The 24,050-nt window shown below is 38.5% G+C and overlaps 1 protein-coding gene across 1 annotated transcript in view; it reads left to right on the plus strand.

Annotated features, from left to right (window-relative positions):
- LOC132010413 (dedicator of cytokinesis protein 3-like) overlaps positions 1-22,168 on the plus strand; it is a 198,089-nt gene extending 175,921 nt beyond the window's left edge. The window contains exons 7-9 of the mRNA XM_059388283.1: positions 15,636-15,717; positions 20,699-20,759; positions 22,017-22,168. Of these exons, the coding sequence (XP_059244266.1) occupies positions 15,636-15,717; positions 20,699-20,759; positions 22,017-22,168 (295 nt within the window). The remainder of the gene's footprint in view (positions 1-15,635; positions 15,718-20,698; positions 20,760-22,016) is intronic.
- Positions 22,169-24,050: the final 1,882 nt, after the last annotated feature.

Below are 24,050 nucleotides of genomic sequence, written 5' to 3' on the forward strand. Positions count from 1 at the left end.
TCTCTGTAGGAAAGGAGAGAAAGAAAGGGACACAAGTGAATATTCCTTGAGTGCATGTGATGTGTCAAGCCCCATGTCAGAAGCTTTACAATGTCACCTAATTCAGTCCCTGCATCTAGTGTGGGTATGAACAGTTTACTAGTGTCCAGTCCAGTATTCAAGTCCTGGTCTGCCCCCCACTTTATTTCCATTATACCATATTGTCACAGGAGTTCATGAGAGAATAGCCAAGCAGAATTGCAGGGTCACCAGAAGATAGAAATCAGAAACTTTTAAGGAGACCTAATCATAATCATGGATTCCAGCAACCAAGGGATCTGTACTTAGTGACTGCCTAGCATACCTTCCAAAAACAATGGGCAGATTTCTCCATTAGAAATTCCTTGAGATACAGGTTCTTGATGTCTGAATGTTATATCACTGGAAGCACATCAGGAGCCCAGATTTAAGAGAAAAATGGGAAAAAAACTCACTGACATCAAAATTAAACATTTATCTACTCTGGAAACCCCCAAGTCTAAGTTGTTTTACTTCTTAGTTTGCTTTGAATTTTTGCACTGAAACATCTTTTTACTTCCATTAAGAAATTTGTGGGATAGGGGCACCTGGGTGGTGCAGTTGGTTAAGCATCCACTCTTGGTTTCAGCTCAGGTCATGAGCTCAGGGTCGTGGGATCAAATCCCACATCAGCCTCCTCAGTCAGCATGGAGTTTGCTTAAGACTCTCTCTTCCTCTGCCTTTCCCCCACACCTAGCAATCTCTCTCTCTCTCTTAAATAAATAAATCTTGAAAAAAAAAGAAACTTGTGGGATATATTAAGGCTTAAAATGATAAGGCTGACTCTATGGATAGCTGCAGAATAACAGTTAACCCAGTTTATCTTAACTGGTTAGTGACATTTGTGTAGGGCCAAAAGTCAAAAAGTATGGCTAGAGAGGATACTGAGGAATCACCTTGCAGTGAGCTGCCTGCTGCCCAGAAGAGCATCCTGGTGTCTCACATGGGCTTGAAAGATTTATGGATGAATGAAGACACAGAAGTAAACCAGGGAGGAGGAGTACCAGATCCTTTGGTGCTGTATTCTTAGAAGAGTGTGTGAGCACAGAGGCAACACACATAACCCCTTTCCATCCTGCTTCTGAGGGTATACAGAGCTTCTGAAACTGTCTGATCCCAAGTTGAGAACTCCCCTTTAAGGAAAAAGCAGCCCACTCTGGGAACAGACCTGAGCTATCTCAGCACTGACGCCTTGGCCTCCACCTCATTCCATCCGCCTGCTCTTTGATTTTGACCAGGGCGTGGTCAGCAAGTCTATGGCTTTCTCCCACTGACCCTGGTCCATCCCCAATCCTAGTTCTGCCTGAGGTTCTTCTGCCTCAACCCTGTAAGTCAGGACTTATCAGGATTCCTGGGCTTGACCTCTAAAGTTTGTTCTTGCCCTTGTCTTAAACTCTCTGAACTCACACACCTGCCAGAACAAGCCTACCTACCTTACCATGGATAATGCTGCCAAATAAGCTAGATTGCTTAACCCCACTGTGCTTTTATTTCTTCAACTCTGAAATAGAAGTATCTTGACTTTTCCCTACCATCCTGGTGTGTGCGGTTGACCGTTCCTTGCTCTATCTTCTCATTAGATTTTCAGGATCAGGTGTTTCCTGACCAGGAAAGAAAAGGAGACTCATCACATTCCCCAGTGGATTTGGATGAAAACTGGTAATAAAATCAAGTACAACACCAAGAGGGGACATTGGAGAGCCACCAAACTGGATCTATAAGGAATCACACACGAGGTGGCATGCATATTTATGCTGCATTGTCACTTGCTTATATCATATCACTCTGTAAACATCACTGCTCCTGAACAACAGAGAAGTTTTGTTGAGAAGATTATTTTTCTCTGTTAGTATGCTGCTGTACCAGTAGGTTGGTTCAGTAATAAATGTGTGAGACCTTTTGTTTGAGGGGGAAAAAAAGTAGTGTCTCCCTAATTAAAGTGACAATACAGTCCCTAGAACAAAGTCCTGGAAGATAGTAGATCTCAGTAAATATTCACAGTTATCATCTTTATTATACATATTTAAGCTTTGTGCTTGAATCTAAACATTGGTGTTCTTTATATGCTTTAGCTGGGCTTGTGAAAGACAGGAAGGGCAAATAAAAGTCGGTTGCCCCTGCAAAGATTCTTCCCACCACAGAGACCCTACTTTTGCTAGACACCTGGCAGGCAGCCTTCCCTGGGACCTAAGGAGCGGGATTTCTGCCAGCTTTGCCTGGTGACAGGACAGCAGAGAAGATGTCATCAGAGCCCTATGCAGCAGCAGGCACATTCAGAATATTCATTTATTGCTGTGAAGCTCTTGGGAGCCTTTAAAGCAGGAAAAAGCTGTGCATGTAAAGATAGGAAACTTCTGTGGGGAAATTTACCCATTTATTGTTTCTCATTTTGCTCTCAGCTATCTTGGTATTTTAATTGTGTTGTCCTTATTAACGTAAAGTCATTAGAAGTCAAGAAGACATTATTAGGCCAAGTTTATTTTTATTTAGTAAGTCTCTATAAGCTGTAAGCCTCTATGCTTGATTCTTTGAGGGCTGCAGGAGATTCTGTCCCTGCTAATTTACAGACAAGGACACTGGACTTTAAGAATGTGTTAGAAATCCCCAGCGCAACCCCTAGTGGCCATTTGTTAGGACTTTGAGGATTCAGCATATAGCTATATTCATAGCTGAGATTTATTACAGTGACATAGTAAGGATACAGAGCTGGATCATAAGGGAGATGAACACAGGCAGAGCTTGAAAGAATCCATGTGCAGGCTTACTTATGCTTTCTCCCTCACATGAGGGGATCATCCAGAACACACTCTTTCAGCAGTGAAAATACAGCAATATCTGTGCAATGTTTCTGCCCCCCAGGAAGCCATTTAGAGACTCAGCATGCAATGTTTATAGGGCGCTGTCACATAGGCACCCTTTACTTACTATATACAGAATTCCCAGAAGGGAGCAAATGTTCAGCGTAAGATACAGTGCCCCTCACAAGCAGTCTAGGCACAGTGAGCCACCCTTAACTGTTGGAAACTCTTTAAGAACCAAATTCCCAGGGCGCCTGGGTGGCTCAGTGGGTTAAGCCGCTGCCTTCGGCTCAGGTCATGATCTCGGGGTCCTGGGATCGAGTCCCGCATCAGGCTGTCTGCTCAGCAGGAGCCTGCTTCCTCCTCTCTCTCTCTGCCTGCCTCTCTGCCTACTCGTGATCTCTGTCAAATAAATAAATAAAATCTTTAAAAAAAAAAAAAAAAAAAAAGAACCAAATTCCCAGATGGCAGCCAAAGGCTGATCTTCTAAGCATACCTTTCTAAGACAGCAGTCTCAGTCCTGCTGTGTTAACTCTTTTCTGCACAGTGAAGTTGTCACATATGTACACACCAGCTCTAACGCTAACCAGAGGCACTGCCATAAATGGTTAGATGTTAGTGGAGGAATAGATCCTTTCTGACTGATAGGGCCACAGAAGCCTTCATGAGCTGGGCCTCAAAGGATAGGCAGGCCTTGAGCAGAAGAGAGAAGTGGGGAGATAGGATGCAGTGAAAAAAGAATACTTTTTAAGAAAGGCAAGCAGATCCATCTGGCCTGGAACAAGGTATGTTGATGGAAGTAGAAGAATTTAGGGAGACAGGAAGAGGACAGATGCTAGAGGGTCTGGACTGCCAGGTGGAAGCTTATGAGCATCTACAGAGCTGAAGCAGCACTGAAGTTTCTTTTTTAAGAAAGGAAGTCATCTAGTTCAAGCTGTATTTGCAGAAGATGTATATATGGGAGATAATTCAGGCTGACCTGGAGGTTGGAGTGCATAGAGATGGAAGGCTACTGAAGATAACCTGGACACGTTCTCAGAGGACCTTGACTTCAGAATCTGCTCATTCATTTTTGGCCCACCTCACTCTATAGCAGATACATTACAGTACTTGGGAAAGGTAAACCCTGACTGTGTTTGTGCTGTAAGAGTGCCCTACAGTACTTTGGCTGGCAGGACAGAGATAGCTAAGTCTCTTAACATGTCTGGTGAATTTGTGCTACAATATCCTAAATGCAGAGAAGAGATTATGTTTACTGAAAAATACTACATAGCCTACACTGATCAAAGTACTCAGAAACTGCCAGATCCCTTGTCCCAGTCGTAAGCACAGATAGAGCAAATCTCTGACTTTAGTACACCTTCTTTCATGAAACTGCAAGTACTCTGGCTTTCAAGACTGTCTCACTCCCAGCAAAAAGTTCAGAAAGGGCCAAAGGGCAGATCACATGGGACCTGCTCACTGATATTTCTTTTGTTTTTTTTAATTATTTTTTAAATTTCTTTTCAGTGTTCCAGAATTCATTGTTTATGCACCACACTCAGTGCTCCATGCAATACATGCCCTCCATAATACCCTCCACCAGGCTCACCCAGCCTTCCATCCCCCTCCCCTCTGAAACCCTCAGATTGTTTCTCAGAGTCCATAGTCTCTCATGGTTTGTCTCCCCCTCCAATTTCCCCCAACTCCCTTCTCCTCTCTCTTTTTTTAAAATTTATTTATTTTTCTCACCATAGCACAATACCCTACCCAAAGTCCATCACCAGCCACCCCATCCCTCCCACCCTCAGTTTGTTTCCTGAGATTAAGAGTCTCTTATGGTTTGTTGATGGCTCTAGTGTTTCTAGCATTGTAATTTTGTAACTTGGAATAGTGCTGCTATGCAGTAGTACAGGATCTTTTGTTCCAGCGACCCCTCACAGACCATGCTGAACTTTATAGGATGATAGAAATGCTCTGTGTATGGCAGAACATTATGGTGTACCTGGTAGCCACTAGTTTCATGTAGCTATTTAACTCTTGAAATGTGGCTAGTTTGAGAAGTGATTTTCCAATTTCACTTAATTTTAATTAAGCTTAAATATGAATAAACTACATGCGGCTAGTGGCTACCATTTTCTATAGCACAAGATAGAACCTGATGGACTGAGTGATCTGTTGAACTGGTTGTGCAAGATCATTGGCAGAAAGGATAGATTGAGTCTGTGTGTGTGTGCACAGAGTACTGAGAGGAGGGAAACACATGAAACAAAATAGGAATATTAAGAACAATAGAGTCCTTTGTAGTCTCGGATGTATACATTTGTGTACACACAAATGTATATTTGTGGATATGTAATATTTAGAGACATGTAGCTACCTTCAAGTTGGTTTAGTTCTTTTTGATCAATGTTCTTATTTTCACTATTTAAGTATATATTTAAAAAGACAGTTGGAATGAGTATAGGCTTTGGAGAATCTAGACCTAAGTTAAAATCTTGTCTTTATACTTTATTAGCTATATTACTCTAATATTGGGATTTTTTAAGATTTTATTTATTTTTGTGATAGAGAGAGAAAGATTGAGTGAGCACAGGCAAGGGGAGCAGCAGGGGGAGAGGGAGAATCAGGCTCTCTGTTGAGCAGGAAGCCCAATGCTGGGCTCCATCCCAGGACCCTGGGATCATGACTTGAACAAAAGGCAGATGCTCAACCAACTGAGCTACACTTGTGCCCCTATAATATTGTTTTAAAAATAGTATCACTAGGCGCCCCTGCATGGTTCAGTTCAGCATCTGACTCTTGGTTTTGGCTCAGGTCATGATCTCAGGGTCATGAGATCAAACTCTGTTTCTAGCTCCACATTCAGCAAGGATTCTGCTAGATATTTACTCTCTCCCTCTCCCTCTCCCCCTCCCCCTGCCCACTCTCGCTCAAATAAATAAATAAATAAATATTTAAAAAATTAATATCACTAACTGTCCCATATTAAGGGAGAATAAAAAAGATTTTGACATAGTTACATTGTTCCTATAATTTAAACTTCTTGAAAAAAATTAGAGTTTTTAAATACTTTTAAAGTTTTAGTACTTAGGAAATCTTCATTTCCTGGTATTCCTTGAGATTATTCCTGGGCTTTTCAGTCTTTTTTTTTTTTTTTTTAAGATTTTATTCATTTAATTGTCAGAGAGAGAGCACAAGCAGGCAGGGTGGTAGGCAGAAACAGAGAAGCAGGTCCCCCACTGAGCAAGGAGCCCAATGAAGAACTCAATCCTAGGACCTTGGGATCATGACCCGAACCAAAGGCAGTGACTTAACTGACTGAGCCACTGAAAAGGTGTCCCTTCTCAGTCTTATTCTTTAAAAGATTAGAAAACGTCTAATAGAATGTCTGACAGATTTATTTATTATTATTATTATTCAGTTAGCCAACATATAGTACATCATTAGTTTTTGATGTAGTGTTCAATGATCCATTATTGGCATGTAACACATGCTCATCACAGATTTAAATATTCATTTGGCTTTCAAGTTGGCTCAGTCTTCTAGCTTCCACTCAGAAAATGATCAAGATTTTTCTGTTTCTCCTGTGTATATTTATTTTGGTTTCTATAGGCTCTACTATTCCCATCAGGGTTCCCTCTTAAGAGACATATAATATATTAAACAACAAAACTTTGCCTCATTGAAGCACAGAAACAGCAGCAGAAATAGTGACAAGAACAAGTTAATAAGTATAAATAATGTGTATTCTGGTATCCTTAGGGAACTTACGGAGTTATAATAGGCCAAATCTGTAGGCGTGTGTGTGAAAGCAGACCATGAAAAACCTCAGGCAAATGCTATGATTTTTCTTCCATCTGTGAATATATATTCTTCTTACCCTATATCATGCCAAACAGAGAATATGTGTAGTGAGTAAAAGAATGAAGTTTAAAAGACAAAAATGTTCACATTCTAAACAAAGAGCTAGAAAGCACAGAACAAAAGATTATCAGTATAAATGTAGGTCATGATAGAGGAAGGGAGCAGGGTCAGGAAGATACTCTTTTCAATGAAAATTTGGAGTATTCCTGCCAAATTGCCACATATCACATGAAGTGCCATATGAGAAAAAGGTGATAAGCTCTATAAAATATAGTACACATGTTGATAACTGCTCTCATCCTGTTCAAAACCTTGGTGTGTGTTTGTTTCATTTCCATTAGGTTGTGTAGAAATTCAGAAGCATAATTGTGAAGACTGAAAAGTTTTATGCACTGAATTCCTGGAGTGAGTGATGTTTGCTCAAAGTTTGTTTTGCTTACAGTTTGATCCTACCAGTGAAAGAATTAATTTTTGAGGTTATCTTTTTCTAGTTAGTAGACTATCCATTAGGAAATACCATGATTGCACTATGTCAGGTGTGATCTTTCATAAAAGTTAGTCATTTTTCTGTATTACTGCCAAGATACTGTTTTTCTATGAAGTCTTAGGGAGTATCCACACTTTAGCATTTGTTTAAGTCTTTCCAGTTTGCATAATAAATAAATTGGGAAACATTATAATAAATAAATAGGAAAAAATTACGTCATGTTATCAGTGATTTGCTCTTAAATGCTTTATTTTTCTATGATAATGTAGTCAGATAAATTACTAAGTAGCATTCTTTCTATACACTTAATGAAAGTGTTCTTAGCTAAATTGTTTTTTTTCAGCATTCATTTATTAATATGTTTATCATTTCTTTCATAACTACTAGGTCTGTATTACTCTTGGGAAGTTACAAAGGACCTATCTATGAAGGGGGCATTTGTCTACACCAGACAAAAGAACTTCTCTTGAATACAGAGAAGCAACCACTGCTCAAACATTGCTTATTTGGCAGCAAAGGCTAGCATGGTTACTTTCTTATCATACGTCAGACTGCTTGACCTGCAGCTGAGAAATATAAAAGTATGCTACTTCTTTAGACCCCACAGATGAATTAGCAAAACACATAGAAGGCAGGGTCATTCCCTCCATGCCCAACTTCCCCACATGGATGTGCACTTTTCTTAGAAGCACTTTGACTTGAATTTTGGAGACAGCAAAGACGACCTGTTGTGCTGTCCTGTCAACAGAACCTCACCCTCATTTTATTCATCTACATGCTTTCTATTGTTAGAATTGGGAGTCTGATCCTGGGGTGAGAGCATAAATCATTAGAGTTAAAACAACTGTAACTTCCCACATAATTGATCATAAAGTTACCATTTAGTTCAATTTCATGAGAATTGCATGATTTCCAAAGACCCTCTAGGGGCTGTATAATTAGAAAAATGCTTTTATAAACATTCAAGGATATATGATAACAGGTTTATTCCTGTGTCTCTTTTACTTTAAAGAAAATGAAAAGAATATGTTTTCTTGGATTGTTTATCATTCAAGTCTCTGCTTGTTCCAAATCAGGCAAACCATTGTTCCCATCACTTCTCAGTGTGACGGAGTGGGAGTGCCGTTAACTTCAGACTAGGGGGCCACTAGCAGAACTGGGATGAGGGCTTGGCATAAATTTTCTAATCAGAGGGGTCAAATGTCCCATATAGGTAATGGGGATTATGGCTGGATTTCCTTCAGGCAGCACATCTGAGAGCCTATGTGACACAGACATGGTGCATCTCTAGGGCAAGATGTAGTTTGGATATTACCCGTGGAAGCCCCCTCCTCTCCCACACCACTCTTTTTCCAGTGCTCAATTCATAAGATGAAATATAGATAAAGTAAGGGCTTTGAAGTCAAACAGATTCAGATTAGAATTTCATTTTTACTGTTCTCTCTCTACCCTCTGATCTCAAGCCAAGAACTTTGCCCCTCTGACTCTGTTTCTTTGGAGATGAAATATCTGTTATGAGTATTAAATATAATTAGTCAAGAAAAGAAATACTTTAAACAATGCCCAGTACATAAAAGATATTCATTAAGTGGCTGCTGTTGCTACTGTGATAGCAAATTGATGAGTACCCAGAGCTCCACCTCCCACCCATGTCTTTTCCCTGAACTTCAGACTTAGGCTTTGATCTGCCTGTTTTTTTCACCTACATATCCCACAGAGACTTCAAATTCAGCATTCGCATCTGAACTTTCTGGTTGACTGCCACATCCAATCAATTGCTATATGTGGCCAGCTTACATCTCACATCCATTTTCCTGTCTTCTGTTTCCAAACTGAATCATAGCTTGCTGGGGCTACTCCCATTGTCTTTGGAGTATTTTCTATGTTATCAACTTGCTTTCAACACCCAAGTGATCATTCAAAAGACTTAGGAAGTCAACAGTGCTTCTCCTAGTTGAACTTTCCAAGCTTCTCTAAGGCCCATAATGGGGTTTTCCAAACTTGCTTAAAAAGGCAGATTCTTACACTCTCCCCAGAAGTCCTCTGAGTCTATTCCTCTAGAGATTCTGATCCAGAAGACCTGGGATGGGGTCTAGGAATCTGTATTTTCATAGGCTGGCAGTTATTCCTGATAATAGCCAAGTTTGGAGAACCCTCACAGCTAAGTCCACTCTGGATTTGTCCACTCTGTGTTGCATAGTACCTCTGACCACTCCCTGGCTCTCCAGTGCCCTCCTAACTCTTGCCCGGAGCCTTCCCACCATCAAAATACCTCAGCCCTCTGAGAGTCTGCACTTGGAGCACTCTCCTAGAATCCTCTTCTCTTCATCTCACCAAATGCTGTAAGCCTCGCAATACTGCAAGAGTCCTTTGTAGTATCCCATTTGGGCAGCCTATCCTCATCCCAGTAGAACTTGTTAGTAGCCCCTTTCTGTATAATTATAGCATTTTCACATTATGTTGCAATTTGGGGTTTATTTGTGCCTCTCTCCCAGTAGACTCAAAACCTTGAGGATAGGGAGGGACCATTTCATTTCTCTTTTCCCAATATCTACCTCAGTTTCTGGAATATGGTGAAGGTTCATGAACGCTTGTTGAAATGAATGAAAAGGAGGAAAGAAGGCTGGAAAAAATCCTTGAACTGTAATAATAGTTATAAATGTGTTCTTTGGAGCCCTGAAGTGTCTCAGGGACAGGTTGTGGTTAGGAGAGAAGCCTAAGTAGGGAGGATTTTTTCCCCCCTGCCCCTCCAGTTCCCCTACTCAACCTAAGTAGCTCTTTATCGATTTTTCATATATTGAACAGTGTAAGGTTTTGTTGAAAAGCAGATACTAAAAATAAATTTGAAAACCACAGTACTGATTTGCCTTTATGAAACCCCTTTATGTATTTCTGCTCTTGTGCTTCAGAATGAAAGTGGGAAAACTTGAAGAACTTGAGACATAAAGCCAAGTGAGCTAAATTGGAAAATGAATCTGTGAGGAAATACTAGAGATTTTTTAATCTATCGCACTGTGCTATGTACTATGGCCTTGGGGCTCCTTGTCTGTTTTTCAGCACCTGGGAGGTTATCACAGAAGAGATAGTAGTTGCTAAGTAGTTGCCGTCCATCTCCACAGAGGAACAAATGAGAAACACGAAGATTAAAATGGAAGAGTTGAGAGAATTCCTCTGAACTTATTTGAGGAGGATGCTTGTATTTCCAAAACAGAGTCTTCAGGAAATATTCTCCCTAAGTATCAGAGACTGTCTCTGTCTCAGTATAGGCTGGGATCTTATTGATGGTCACTGAACATTTGCTCTAGGGATGCATGAATTAATATCCATGGAAATGTGTATGAGTGTGTGAATTAGAACCTTCATAAAATCAAGTGATCTTAAAATTGGGACATTTAGACTTGCCACAGATTCAAATTATGGAATTCATTTGTAGCAACTTGCTCAATAATAATGAAATTCTGAAATTAATGTAACTTCATATACTGTTCATGCATAGCTCATCATAAAAACCACTAAATATAGAGCAGTTCTCTTATAATGTTGCTTATGAAAAGTAAGAACTTAACATTATCTCTTTCTTTCTTTTGAAAGAATTGGAGTTTTATCACCCATATTATTTAAGAGATAAGCTTCCCTGTTGCTCTCTTATAGAGAATGTTCATAAAATCTCATGAATAAATTTTAAATTTTACTCTTTTGACCACAGTTCCTTTCATACCATTGGGAAATATGAATGGTTGCTGTAGCTCTCATTGGCCAATTTCTCAAACTCTGTACAGACTCCATTGCCTTACAGAAAAGCTCCCTGCAGGGTCAAATGTCATCTGTCCCATTGGTATCAAAACACATCATAACATTTTAAACCTCTGAGAAGTCCTAGTGGGTAAAAACCTGTTTAACTGTGTTTACTACAGTGTTTCCCACTTTTTTCGACCACTTCAGGAAACATTGGCTATCCAATGTTTGCTTTCAAATAGTTTGAATGTTAGAAGAAAACATCATTTGCTTGTCATACCCATTGGAGAAGCTAGCACGACAGAAAATAACTAGATACGTACCCAAAACCATATAAAATGAAGGGGGGAAAAAAAACAATTATTTTCGGTTTCACAAATTGTGAAGGTCAGATGAAAACAGAAACATGAAAGGCTCTAGGACATGTGAAGGTCATGTGGGCACTGTGAGAACTCAGGGGCCTCCTCTCACTGTCGAGGGAAAAGAGACGTTCTTGGGTTCTGATAGGGCCAGCAACCCTATCCACTCTGGAATTTGTTTTATCTTTGGACCTTTTATCTTTGGACCTATCCACTCTGGAATTTGTTTTATCTTTGGACCTTTTATCTTTGGACCAGATCTTGATTTAGCTCCTCCAAACCATACACCTTTCTGTGGGTCTAGCAGCTCCAGCAGCAGCCTGCGTGGTAGATGTCTGTCCTTGAGAGATTGGTAATATGACAATGAGAACAGTTGCAGGTGTTCCGAGGTTGGGAGACCAAGGTGGTGGATATTGGAGAGGGCAGGGATTGCGTGGAGCACTGGGTGTGGTGCAAAAACAATGAATACTGTTACACTGAAAAGAAAAAATTTTAAAAAAAGAATGCAGAAGTAGTGATAAATTCTCTGAAAAAGACATAAACTTCCTTTAAAAACTGTTTTTCTATTCCTACATCAAGTTAAGAGTTAACTGGGTGCTGAGTGAAATAAGTCAAGCAGAGAGAGTCAATTATCATATGGTTTCACTTATTTGTAGAGCATAACAAATAACATAGAGGACATGGGGAGATGAAGAGGAGAAGGGAGTTGAGGGAAATTGGAAGGGGAGGTGAACCATGAGAGACTATGGACTCTGAAAAACAATCTGAGGGTTTTGAAGGGACTGGGGGTGGGAGGTTGGGGAAGCCAGGTGGTGGGTATTACGAAGGGCACGTATTGCACGGAGCACTGGGTGTGGTGCATAAACAATGAATTCTGTTATACTGAAAATAAATAAATAAATAAATAAATGAATAAATAAATAGATAGATAGATAGATAGATAGATAAATAAATAAAGAGTTAACTGGGTGGTTGAATGCATATATACATGTTAGTTAGGATAGATAACTACAGTAACAGACAGAGAAATGTTACTTTGATGCTCTTGTTTCCTGTTTCTCTGATACACCCAACTTCTAAAACTACTAACTTATTTGTATCCACACGGGTTGTTTCCTCCTTTGTTCTTTCCTTGATTTCTCTCAGTTTTCCCAAGGAGGTGGGAACTTCTTTTTCCTTTGCCAATTATTTTCTCTCTTTCCTCCCTTCAGTATCTTATCACCTACAAACATTGTCCTATTAGAAATAAATGTTCTTTAGTGTGCCCTGTCCTTTTTTGAAGTCAGGTTGTTGAACTGTAATTTACATGTAGTAAAATTCACTCTTTTTAAAACATAGTTTGGTGAGTTTTGACAAATTTATTGTTGTGGAATCACCACCACATTCAAGAAGTAGAAGCTTTCATCAGCCCAGCAAGTTCCTTCATGCACCTTTGCAGTCAGTCCCTGCCCTCCTCCCTCGCCCTGACAACTCCTGATCTGGTTTCCTTCCTTACAGTTTTGCCTAGTCTAGATTATAATGTAAATGGAGGCATACAATATACGGTCTTTTGTGATTGATTGGCTTCTTTCACTTAGTATGTGTTTTTGAGATTCATCCAAGTTATTATATATCTCAGTAGTTCTTTTTATTGTGAAGTAATATTCCATTGTATGGATATTCCATTGTATGGATATTCCATTCATCTCATGATGAATATTTGTATTCTTTACAGTTTCTGGCTATTATGAATAAAACTGCAGTAAATATTCACATACGGGTCTCAGTGTGGACATAACTTTTCATTTCTCCTAGGAGCAGAATGATTAGATCATATAATAAGTATATGTTTAACTTTATAAAGAAACTGTCAGACTCTTTTCTAAACTGACTATACCATTTTGCACTTCCCTCAGCAGTTTACAAGAGGTCTAGTTCCTCTACATTCTCACCAACCCTTGGTATATTTAGTCTTTAATTTAGCCATTCGAATAGGAGTGTAGTGGTATCTCACTGTGATTTTAGTTTGTATTTCTCTAATGATTAATGATGTTTTCTTGAGCTTATTTGCCATCCCTGTATGTTCTTTGGTGAAAGATCTTTTCAGATCTTTTGTCCATTTTTAAGTTGAGCTGTTACTTATAAAGAACTCTCAGAACTCAATATGTTCTTAATACAGTCCCTTTTTAGATGAGTATTTGTAAATATTTTCTCAGTCCATAGCTTGTCTTTTCACTTTAATAATGTCTCCCAAAGAAAAGATGGTTTTAATTTTTATAAAGTTCAGTTTACCATTTGATTGTGATTCATGATATTCACTTAGTAATCTGAAATCACAAAGATTTTTCTCTTTTATGCTAAAGGTGGAAAAACAAATGTAAATAAAATATACAAAGACACTTGTCTTCATTTTTCTCCTGTGTTTTCTTCTTACAGTTTTATAGCTTTAGCTCTTACATTTAGGCAACTTAACCTTTTGTAGGCAAGGATTAAAGTTTAGTTTTTTCATTTGGATTCTGAAACACCATTGAAATTACTGTGCTCCATTACTAAATTTTGGTGCCTTTATTGACAATTAAGTATAAACATAAGGGTTATCCCACATGTTAATAAAGATCTCCCTCAGGTGCCTGGGTATCTCAGTTGGTTAACTGTCTGCCTTCATTCAGCTCGGGTCATGATCCCAGGGTCCTGGGATCAAGTCCTGCATCAGATTCCCTGGCTCAGAAGGGAGCCCCTCTGCCCCTCCCCCTTGCCTGTGCTTGCTCTCTCTCTCTCTCTCTCTTTCTCTCTCTCAAATAAATAAAATCTTTTAAAAAATTAAGACCTCCCTTAACGCAATATGCCCATTCAACTATAAGTTCACTTCTACATTTCCACAGCCCTTTATTAAAAAGTAGTCTAGACTATTTCTGCCTCCTCACTTCTTCCTCCTCACACTGGGCTCTTTCTCTGCCATTCCACTAAAACTGTTATTGCAGGAATCACAGTGGTCTGTGTTCCGAGACAGTCCTGTGTTTGTCTCCTGTGATTCTCACTGACCTTAGAACTCACCAACCCCTCCTCCTCTCCCCACCCTGCTTTCAGACATTTTCTTCCCTTGACTAACACAGCATCCCACCTCCTTATTTGTCCTGCTTTTCTATTTGTCCCCATGTGTCTACTTGGCTAGTTCTACCTTTTATTTTTCCCCTAAATATCAACATCCCTCAGGATTCTGACCAAAGCCCTTTTTTCCTGCTCCTTCTGTGCGCATTCTCTCCTTATTGCCATCCAAACCCCTGGCAGAAAAAAATCTTTTTTAGCTTCATTTCTGCATATTTAATTGTCTACCAGGATCACAAGCTCTATGAAGAAAAGTACCTTGTGTGTATCTTGTTCACATTTGTATTCCCACGTTTAGCACACAGAACTTAATAACTATTGGTTGACTAAATGAACAGATGAACACATGAACAAAGTAAGCAACCTAGACAGTTGCTAATTCTAGGACAATATTTTAATATTGACCTCTTTACTGAAACCACATATATGTGGCGAGTACATGACTATGAGCACAGGACAAGTAAATTACTTTTAGAATTTTAATTTGATTAGAAATGTGGTCTTTTCCATGGCTCAATTTCTCTGTTGCAGTTGATGGGGAGCCTTGGGATGAAGAGGTAGAAAAATTTGAGCCTGGGCAGGAGCAGGCAGGAGTAAGAGAATGAAGAGACACTGCTCCGGATGTCACAAACACTGTATCTCTGGTTTTTTAACCCAGTAATTTACTTTTAGAGTTAACCTGTCTTGTTTGTGAAATAGAATGTTTTAATGGCCCTATGAAATTCTGATTGCAGCTCTAGTTATAACACATTATTTCTCTTTGACTTTTTGCTCAAAATTTTCTAAGTCCCTGTAACATTTTTTTTTTCTTAGTCCTGAAATGATTCTTAAGAGTTCTATAGGAAGATGTAAACTGGGTAATATAGATAGTTTTGGCTCGAGTATGGTGGATATTTTTATGATCTGAGTGTTCACATCAGAGAATATATATGCTTGTTATGGGCCTATGTTATGAGTGGAGCTGTGCGGGTATTTGGAAAATAATAGAAGATACAGTCTTCATTGCTCCTCTCAGGGAGCACACACCTTTAGGGAAAGGAGAGCTGCTGCCAGCAGAGAAACAGCAACAGCTGTTAGGCAGTTGGTAGTGTCCATTGCATGCTGCTTGGCAAGAAAAATAGTGTCCCGGCATTAGACATGTACTTTTGGCCTTGCCTGTCACTAAGAGCTGTTCTGACAGTGTTTAGGGTTTCTCTATAAATGCCCTTTTTATTTGTTCTGGAGCATATGGTCCCTTACATTTTTCTGTCTCTCTCTCCTACATTTCAGTGAGCGGTTTCTGGTGAGACTGAACAAGAATGGTGGGCCAAGGAATCCAGAGAAGATAGAACGAATGTGTGCCCTTTTTACAGTATGTGCAAATTCTCTTTCCCTTCTCTCCTCTCCTGTTGACTCTACCCAGGGGCCTGCTATGTGGATATTGTCACCCTGGAAACAAGTATTTATTCTTACCTCCCTTTATTCTTACACACTGGGGAGATTAGGGCTTGATTTATGTTTCTATCAGATTTTAATGAAATATTTAAAGAAAACTGAAATCAGCTATAGTTTTCAATCGAATTTTTATTAAAGAAATATAATCAAATACCTTTTACTAATGTAGATTTTAGAAGCTATTTAATATAACAGACAAAATCTGGAAGAAGTCTTTCTTACTATTCTTATTCAAGGCCACTTGGAATTTCTCTGATGTAGAAGTATAATGTCTCTAAAGGCATCCACCAAATTTACAGCTTTGCAGTTTTTTAGTGAGTGCATATAAAGAGAGACAAACTAAGTAGTTCTTCTCTCTTACATCCAAATAGAGGGTCTTTTCCTACTGTGATCTATACTTTCATTTTTTCTGAATAACGATGTAGTCATTCATGGTCTCCAGAACCACAAACTCATCAGCTCAGAGAAGACATAGTAATCTGCTTCTGGCAAGTGCTCAGCCTAATAATACCACATTGCCTTGTGTATTCCTCAAGTTGATTTTGAGTTACTAAATGTTTTTTATTTAAAGAAAACCAGTGTGCAGCTTTGTTTATTTGCTGAAGGAGAAAACAAGACTGTGTTATAATTTTAAACCAGTTTTGACTCTTGTGGAGTCTTTGATCTGCTTCGGTATTAGTGAGATACATTAAGACCCATTAACGCCAGGAGGTGTGATAGTTTCACAGTGCCTCTGCCCTGGTGTGGGGTGTGTGATTGATGGGTTACAGTCAGGTGTCTCAGAGCTTACAATGTACCTCTTAAACACAAATAGGATTTCTCTAGGCATTGTATATGTAGCTTTCTCTGAAAGATAGAATTGGATTTGTTTACCTGTTTTACTGATACCACATATATGTGGCGAGTACATGACTTTTTTGTTCATTTACTACAACTTTATCTTTCAAAGCTTCAAACAGCATTACTGCAGAATCAGAAGCCATGTTCTCAGGGACAGTTTCTGTTGAAAACTCTCCAGATGTACAGAAACATTTGTAAGTCTGGTTAAGCTAAAGTGATTTTTTTAGCCCATCTTGGAGCTCAGCATTCAAACTCTAGGAGACAATGCAGGAAGACCAAGCAGGTAAAGCAGACCCATGAGATTATTTTGTCTGGGGAAAGCAGCGCTATTCCTTCAGTAGGAAAAGAATGAGGGAAAGAGTACAAGTTGGGATTTAGGTTAGGATATTGGGAAAGAGCTTCTGAAGTGAGAGTGTGTAAACACTGAAGTGGTCCTCTTTGGTCACCTTTCTGAAATAGAAATAGGAAGAAAAAAGACACCCATCTGCCTAGAATGCCTCACTGACCTTAGGAGGTTTTTCTAGACCCTGATTCTCTGATAAAGCACCAAAAGAAATCACTGCTTCCCTGTTCTCTGGCATTGTGAATAGAGCTGTATGTATGGCTGTCCTTGAATATGATGAGTGTGGTCCTTGTCTCTTGAAAAATGAACTTAATTATGATGATATTTGAATGTAATTACAGTAAATTGAAATTTTCATTTTGTAGCATTTTAATTATCTATATGGGCCCAGAGGCCTAAGCTGTAGCTGTGACTTTATAAATCAAAGATGCACATAACATTCATGTGCTCTTATTCTGCCACAATGGGAAGACAAGGCTGCTAAAAATACCACTTCTGTAGTTCCCTTTGCAGTACAGCTCTGGATTGCTTTTTAAGATCCTAAAGAATGATTTGAGAAATTTTTACAAAGCACATGAAATTTTTTCACAAGATTGTCTTATCCAGGATTTTCATGTTTTACTTTAAGCAATGAGAAATATTAATTTTGGTGGAACCTATTTTCTCATCTAAGACTTGAGTTCCTCCTGTGAACTAAAGAAGTTTTCCAGATTGACATAGGTGCTACAGAGTTTGAGAGTAATGCAAGAAAATGCAGCCACAGCTATGGTCAGTGCCAACTTGATAGCTTACCTTTTAGCATCAAGAAGAGGGAGGCCTACAAACTGAGCGGTTTTGCAAGATTACTCAAGCAGACTTCAGAGCCACATTATAGACCAGCACATTATTCATGACTCAACCTTGTTCTCTATAAAATCGGGGTTTTTTCTAACCTTGTCAGATTTCAGAGATTCCTGTCCATAAAGAATTTTATCCAGAAGGAGGTGTTTCATATTTATGTGAATGTCTAATACAGTGATTTCCTAAGTTTCATGATAAACAATGGCTATGTATATGAACGTGTGAGAACATGTCTGTGAATTTACTTTTTTAGTAGACATCCAGTGCTTCACACACAGTCCCTGGCAAATATGAAGGCCCCAGTAATGATCTATTATAGAAGTAAATGAATATGTTTATTTTTTGTTATATTTGAGTGACCAACTCAGAAAATTAACTTGTGTTGTTTTCCCTGCATTCATTGGCATTATATTTTCTATATTTATTTATAGCTTCTGCTTCTTCTGTAGCATAAGCATGAATAAATTGGCCTTGTTTTGTTTTTGCAAATCCCATTATGTGTACAGAAAAAGGGCAGTTCAGGCACAGGAAAGTGAGTTGACTTCTCCATGTTTCAAATGGAACATCAGGAACTGAGTCCAAGATGCTGAGCCCTGAGTCACTCCCCTATAACTACCATGTAGTTGGGAACCAGCTTTTAATTATGTGGGATTGGAGAGTATGCCCCAGAGGGTAAATCTAAATTCAAACTCAGCTCACCAAATGAATGGTGGGAATTCCTCTTCACATCTTGGTTTTACAGGTCTTGTGAGTATTTTAACATGGATAGCCACACTTGGTACCTAGTCTTAAACAGTGAGTGTTTACTAACTTTGTGGTAACTGTGTTTAACCACATACTTATGTTTAATAAGATAGCTTTCACACTGAAATTATGTGGGACTCACGAATAATAATTTCACATAAAATATTTTTTGCACCAATTCTTCCCATTTTATATTATTGACTTAAAATAAATACCACAGAGAGTTCTAGGTACCAAATACAAAATGGTCAGAAAGGGCGCCTACTCTATCTACTTGGAAAATACCATAAATTATATTTCAGTTTTCTTCCTTTCATTCACTTAGAACCAAGAGAGAGGTCCTGTGCTCATGTGTACAACTGATCTGATTAGTGTTTGATCATCTTTGGTAACTGACTTGAATTCGTAGATGTAGAGATTAATCATCATACTGGTTATTTGGTAGTTTGGCTTAACACATTCCAAGCTATGTAGAAGGAACCATTTCATTTTGAAATGTGTCAAAAATTTCTATATTTTTCAGTAAGTAGACATGTTTCAATCCCTAAAAAAAGCGCAAAGAAGTGGTAATGTGGATTTTTTAAATTTTTATTTGTTATTTAGTAACCATTTTAATGGGTGTCAAAATACAGAGATATTTGAAGGTATCATTTTAAATTCCATTTCTAAATTAAAGGAAGTGGTAAGATGGAGCCTGAACCACCTTTTTTCAGTTTCAAACGACAACTTTCATGTAAAAATATTTCTTTGTGATTCCAGAGATACACATTTATCTTAAATTATTTTGTATCCTATTTCATTATAAGCACACTTTGTTATTCCATCAAGAATTTGGTGAAATGTCATAACCATCTAGAATCTAAAAGTTTCAATTTCACCATTGCACATTACTTTTTAATGTCTCCTTTCCTTTCATATGTCTAGGGCCACTCTACAGGGCAGAGCTGGTCTATGGTAAGGCAAGCAAAGCACAACTTCCTGAGAGTGAGACCCCCTTAAACTTTGCACCTTGGGTGCCTTGCTTGCCTTACCCAAGTCCTAACCTTGCAACAAGGTATAAAAATAAAGCAAACATGGGGACTCTGGATTGCAAAGCTCATTTGAAACTATAACTGTCACTTGATTGTCCCTTTCCCTGGCTTTTTAAAAAGAGACAGCATCGGGACCAGTCAAGAGATGAAAGATGGGAAAGACAGGGAACTAAGTAAGGGACCTTTTCCTAGAACCAAAAGGGAAATCTTGAGAAACTGTCCATTAAGGACAGAGGTTATTCCATCAATATCATTAATTCACAACAGTGTGTCTCAGTGAGCAGCAAGCTGACCTGGTGAGAAGTCTGAAACAGAGTATATATTAACATTTTATTATTTTAAGTACAACGTGTTAAAGTGAAATACATACCCATAAATGAATGCTTTATTTCGAAAGGTGTTCTAAACATAAATAATTTAATGTATAAAATTATTTTAATAACTTTAGTTTTAAAAATTACTGATTGGATCAGATCGTTTACTTAAAGGAAGCCCTTAGAATTTTCCAGATAAGATTATTTTCAGCTTTATACTTCAGTACAAATGATGCATATCTAAATTTAGAAATGGAGATCAAATTTTTGAGGTTTCACTAAGGCCAAATTAGTCTCTTCTCAAGGGAACATATCTAGTGCATAATAATCATTGTGGAACACAGAATAAACATAAAATTAGTAAAGAGTAAAATTTTAAAATATCAGTCATTAATAAGCTTATTGGTGTTTTCCAATTTTTGTTCTGCATTGAACATTTCTTTTGTTACAAAATGTTTTTTATAAAATGATGTTCAAATAAACATGGATAAGGCAATATTATGAAGATTTCTAATGTGAGAACTCTTGTAGATATCTGTTGGCTATTCTAAATAAAAGCTGGGAAGGTATTATCAATAAATTAACTTCCAGAGGCAGGTAAGATATTCACACTTTGGCCACAGGAATCTTACAAACCACTAAACCACTGTGTGCTTTAGTCCCCCTCCCCACCTATAACATATGCTAAAAGTAACAAAAACAGATGATTATGAGGTTTTGAAGTGAAATTTTAATTATTTTCAGTACATTCATTGTCTTAATTTACTTTTTTTTTTCTTTTCCTAGGATCTGAGCAGCAAAGATATGAAGAGAGATTTATATATAGTTGCCCATGTGATACGAATAGGTACTGTTGACCTTATCCGTTCACATGACTAAGACCAGCCCACCTTGGGATAAGTATCTACTACTATGTTTGAGCTTTCTCATCTCCATAGCTCTTACCCGTAATGTCAGGTCTCGACGGGAGTCCAGCTTGTATTGGAACTCTGCCTTAAGCTCAGCTGCTATGATAGCTGAATTTGACATGAATGAAAGCAATTTTTTTTTTCACTTGAAATCTTCTGCTCCCAATTTGTTTTTAGACCCAAACTCCAAACTCTTTATTTCAAGTGGTCTGCTCTTTTAACATTCTCTCCACCACAGTGCTTTGCCTTTGTACCAGCTTTTCCACTTCAGAGATCTTACAACAGGTTGCAGGTTGCCATCTTGAACATGTGGCGAATGGCCTTTGCTGTGTTTTGTATCCAAAGTATGTATCTGTGCAGTTTTCCACAAAATAAGAGTTACTACCCTTACTGCAGCTGATGTATGGTATTTCACTTTTACCCCACCCAAGATGATGAAAGTGATTTTTGCTGCTGCTCTGTGGTTGATTTACTCAGCCTCATTTCGAGCATAAGGCGTAATCTGGGGTCTAACCAAGTCTTCCTCCATCAGTTTGGATTCTGACATTATCATGTACCTTTTTTGTCAAAGAGTATTTTTTACTTCTTTGCCAACAAAACACCTCTTTACTGTACTTTGTTTTGCTGTACTTCGTAAGCATTTACTGACGTTCCAGTTTTGCTTCTTCAAGTCCTCTCGCGGCCACCATTAGGCACAGCTTTGGTAGGTGGGAGAAGCGAGCCCCCATTCTTTCTGAGACAACTTTCGCTCCAGCAGAGATTCAAGAGCAGCCGTGACAGCAAAATTTGGTTGGAAGAATAACTCGTGGTTCTTACCTTTGCATAAAAGTTTTTACCTGGCAACAAAAATACTAAACTTTGTATCCCCAATATGCCAAAGAGGTTTAAATCTAACACAGTGGTTTTTCTAAGAAATTCATAAAACCACTGTTTTATTCTCATATGATTAATAAATGGACTAATGGCATTAAGGTAGATAATAAGGATGATTAATTGAATGTGGCCAAGGCCTGTCTGGCATTCCTCCACATAAATATTCTGCATCCCTGCATGGCTCTCTTTAGTCCTAAATTAGTCTTCCAGCTTAGAGTATTTCTAAGGTGCCTATATCTCTGGCATCCTTGGATGACAATCAGGTGGTACTGGAGAGGAGCCTGGAGTTCTTGGTCTGACTGGTATTTTCTGCTGTGCTTCAGGCCGGATGCTCCTGAATGACTCGAAGAAGGGCCCTGCTCACCTACACTACCGGCGACCATATGGTTGCGCTGTCCTGAGCATCCTGGATGTTCTGCAGTCGCTCACAGAATTAAAGGAAGAAAAGGATTTTGTTCTTAAGGTTTACACGTGAGTAATAGATATCAGAAATATTAATAATTTACAACATAAGACATTCCAGTACTACCCTTGAGAGCAGCAGTGCTCAAGCTTTGTGGGACACAGAACCACCAGAATATGTAGGATAGGGAGTTTATAAAAAATGCAAAGATTTTGATCTAAGGTCTATAGTTTTAATAAGTTGCCCAGGTGATTCTGAAGCGGCAAAATTCAGAAACCTCTATCCTAAACTAGAAGTCTGGTAGTATAGATGTCTGTACTATCTCTTCTATCTAGGACTAGCCAACATTATTAGTTACAGAAAAACTAATGATGTAATTTCTCCTGTGTTTGGGATATAAAAGAATCTTCTTTGTTCAATACTTCCCCCCCCCCACCAACTATTGTAACTGAGCTAGGTACTGACGCAAATTGCTTCAAAGAATGATCACAAGTCAACTTGAAGAAAAGTAAATTTTTCTGAGGAGCTGTGGTTACACTCTCCACTATTGTGACCACAGATCCATAAGTCACACCCATCTAGCCATGGCATTGTTTTTCATGTTCATTAACCAGGGGTGCCTGGGTGGCTCAGTGGGTTAAAGCCTCAGTTTTCGGCTCAGGTCATGATCCCAGGGTCCTGGGATGGAGCCCCACATCAAGCTCTCTGCTCAGCAGGGAGCCTGCTTCTTCCTCTCTCTGCCTGCTTCTCTGCCTACTTGTGATCTCTGTCTGTCAAATAAATAAATAAAATCTTTTTAAAAAAATGTTCACTAACCACCGGATCTGCCTTATAGAAGCAGTGCATCTCCTTCTGATTCTTGTTACGCAATAGAAAAAAATAAATGAAGAAAAGGAACAGAATTCAGGCACATCATCTGTCTTTGCTAATATAGACTTAGCAAAGTCTATATGAATAGTAGTGCTGAAAACATGATCTGTGGTGAGTTTAGTGAGATTTTAAAGTAAGTGTTTCTAACTATGAGAATTTTTTTTAAATATGTCCTCTTTTGGTTTTAACCCAATATTATTTTTTGAAATGAAATCTAATATTGTCCATCACCATGTTAATGTATCTTCACCGTAATATTGCATGAATATTTTTCTGTATTCTCTATTCTGATTCAGGCAGGAAATGAACTCAATTCACAATTACACTTAATTTGGCCCTTTATATATCAACGACATTTTATTAATTTCAAAATAAAAGTCCAGACCCCCATATTACCTATTTTGCCTTAAGCACTGTTCTGTTCAGAGTTGTGTACATCTATGGGATAAGGATCTTCCTTTGGAATACTCACCTCCAAGGGAAATTTTGGTGGGTTTTCTCTTCCTTTCATGCACCAGTCACAGACTTTCTCCATATACCAAATCTCTTCTTTAATGGCTGATGGGAATGCTTTTTGATGTACCTTCCTCCCTTTGAAAAGAACTAAACAGGAATCCAAAATCATCATCATTATCCTCTTACTCCACTGTGTCTTTCCCAAGGGCAAGGGGTTTATAGGTAGCACTCGGGAATCACATCTCTTCGCATGCATCAGCTGTTCCTTGCTTCACTGCAGATGCTCATTGTGGATAGGGGCTTGCACAGCATCCCTCTTGAAATCACGCTGTCAGGCTTAATTGGCCTAATTGCTTCTAAAACAACAGATCATTATAAAAGAATTTTTTTGAAGGACTACTAGAATCAAAGTGTAGGATAATTTTTCCACTTGAAAATACTAAGATTGTCCAGGAGACTTCCAACTGCATGTTTGCGAAATTGATTTTGTGCACAGGATTAGTGTTTTAAATCCACATCAGCCCAGTGAATCCAGCCCCTAGGAGAAGAAATATTTTCCAATAAGTTTCATGGCCTATGTTTGTTAGACTGAATTAGATGCTTTAAAGTTTCAATAATTGCTATTTAT

This window comes from Mustela nigripes, chromosome 2 (assembly GCF_022355385.1).
Source record: "Mustela nigripes isolate SB6536 chromosome 2, MUSNIG.SB6536, whole genome shotgun sequence".
In the NCBI taxonomy this organism is placed as follows: domain Eukaryota; kingdom Metazoa; phylum Chordata; class Mammalia; order Carnivora; family Mustelidae; genus Mustela; species Mustela nigripes.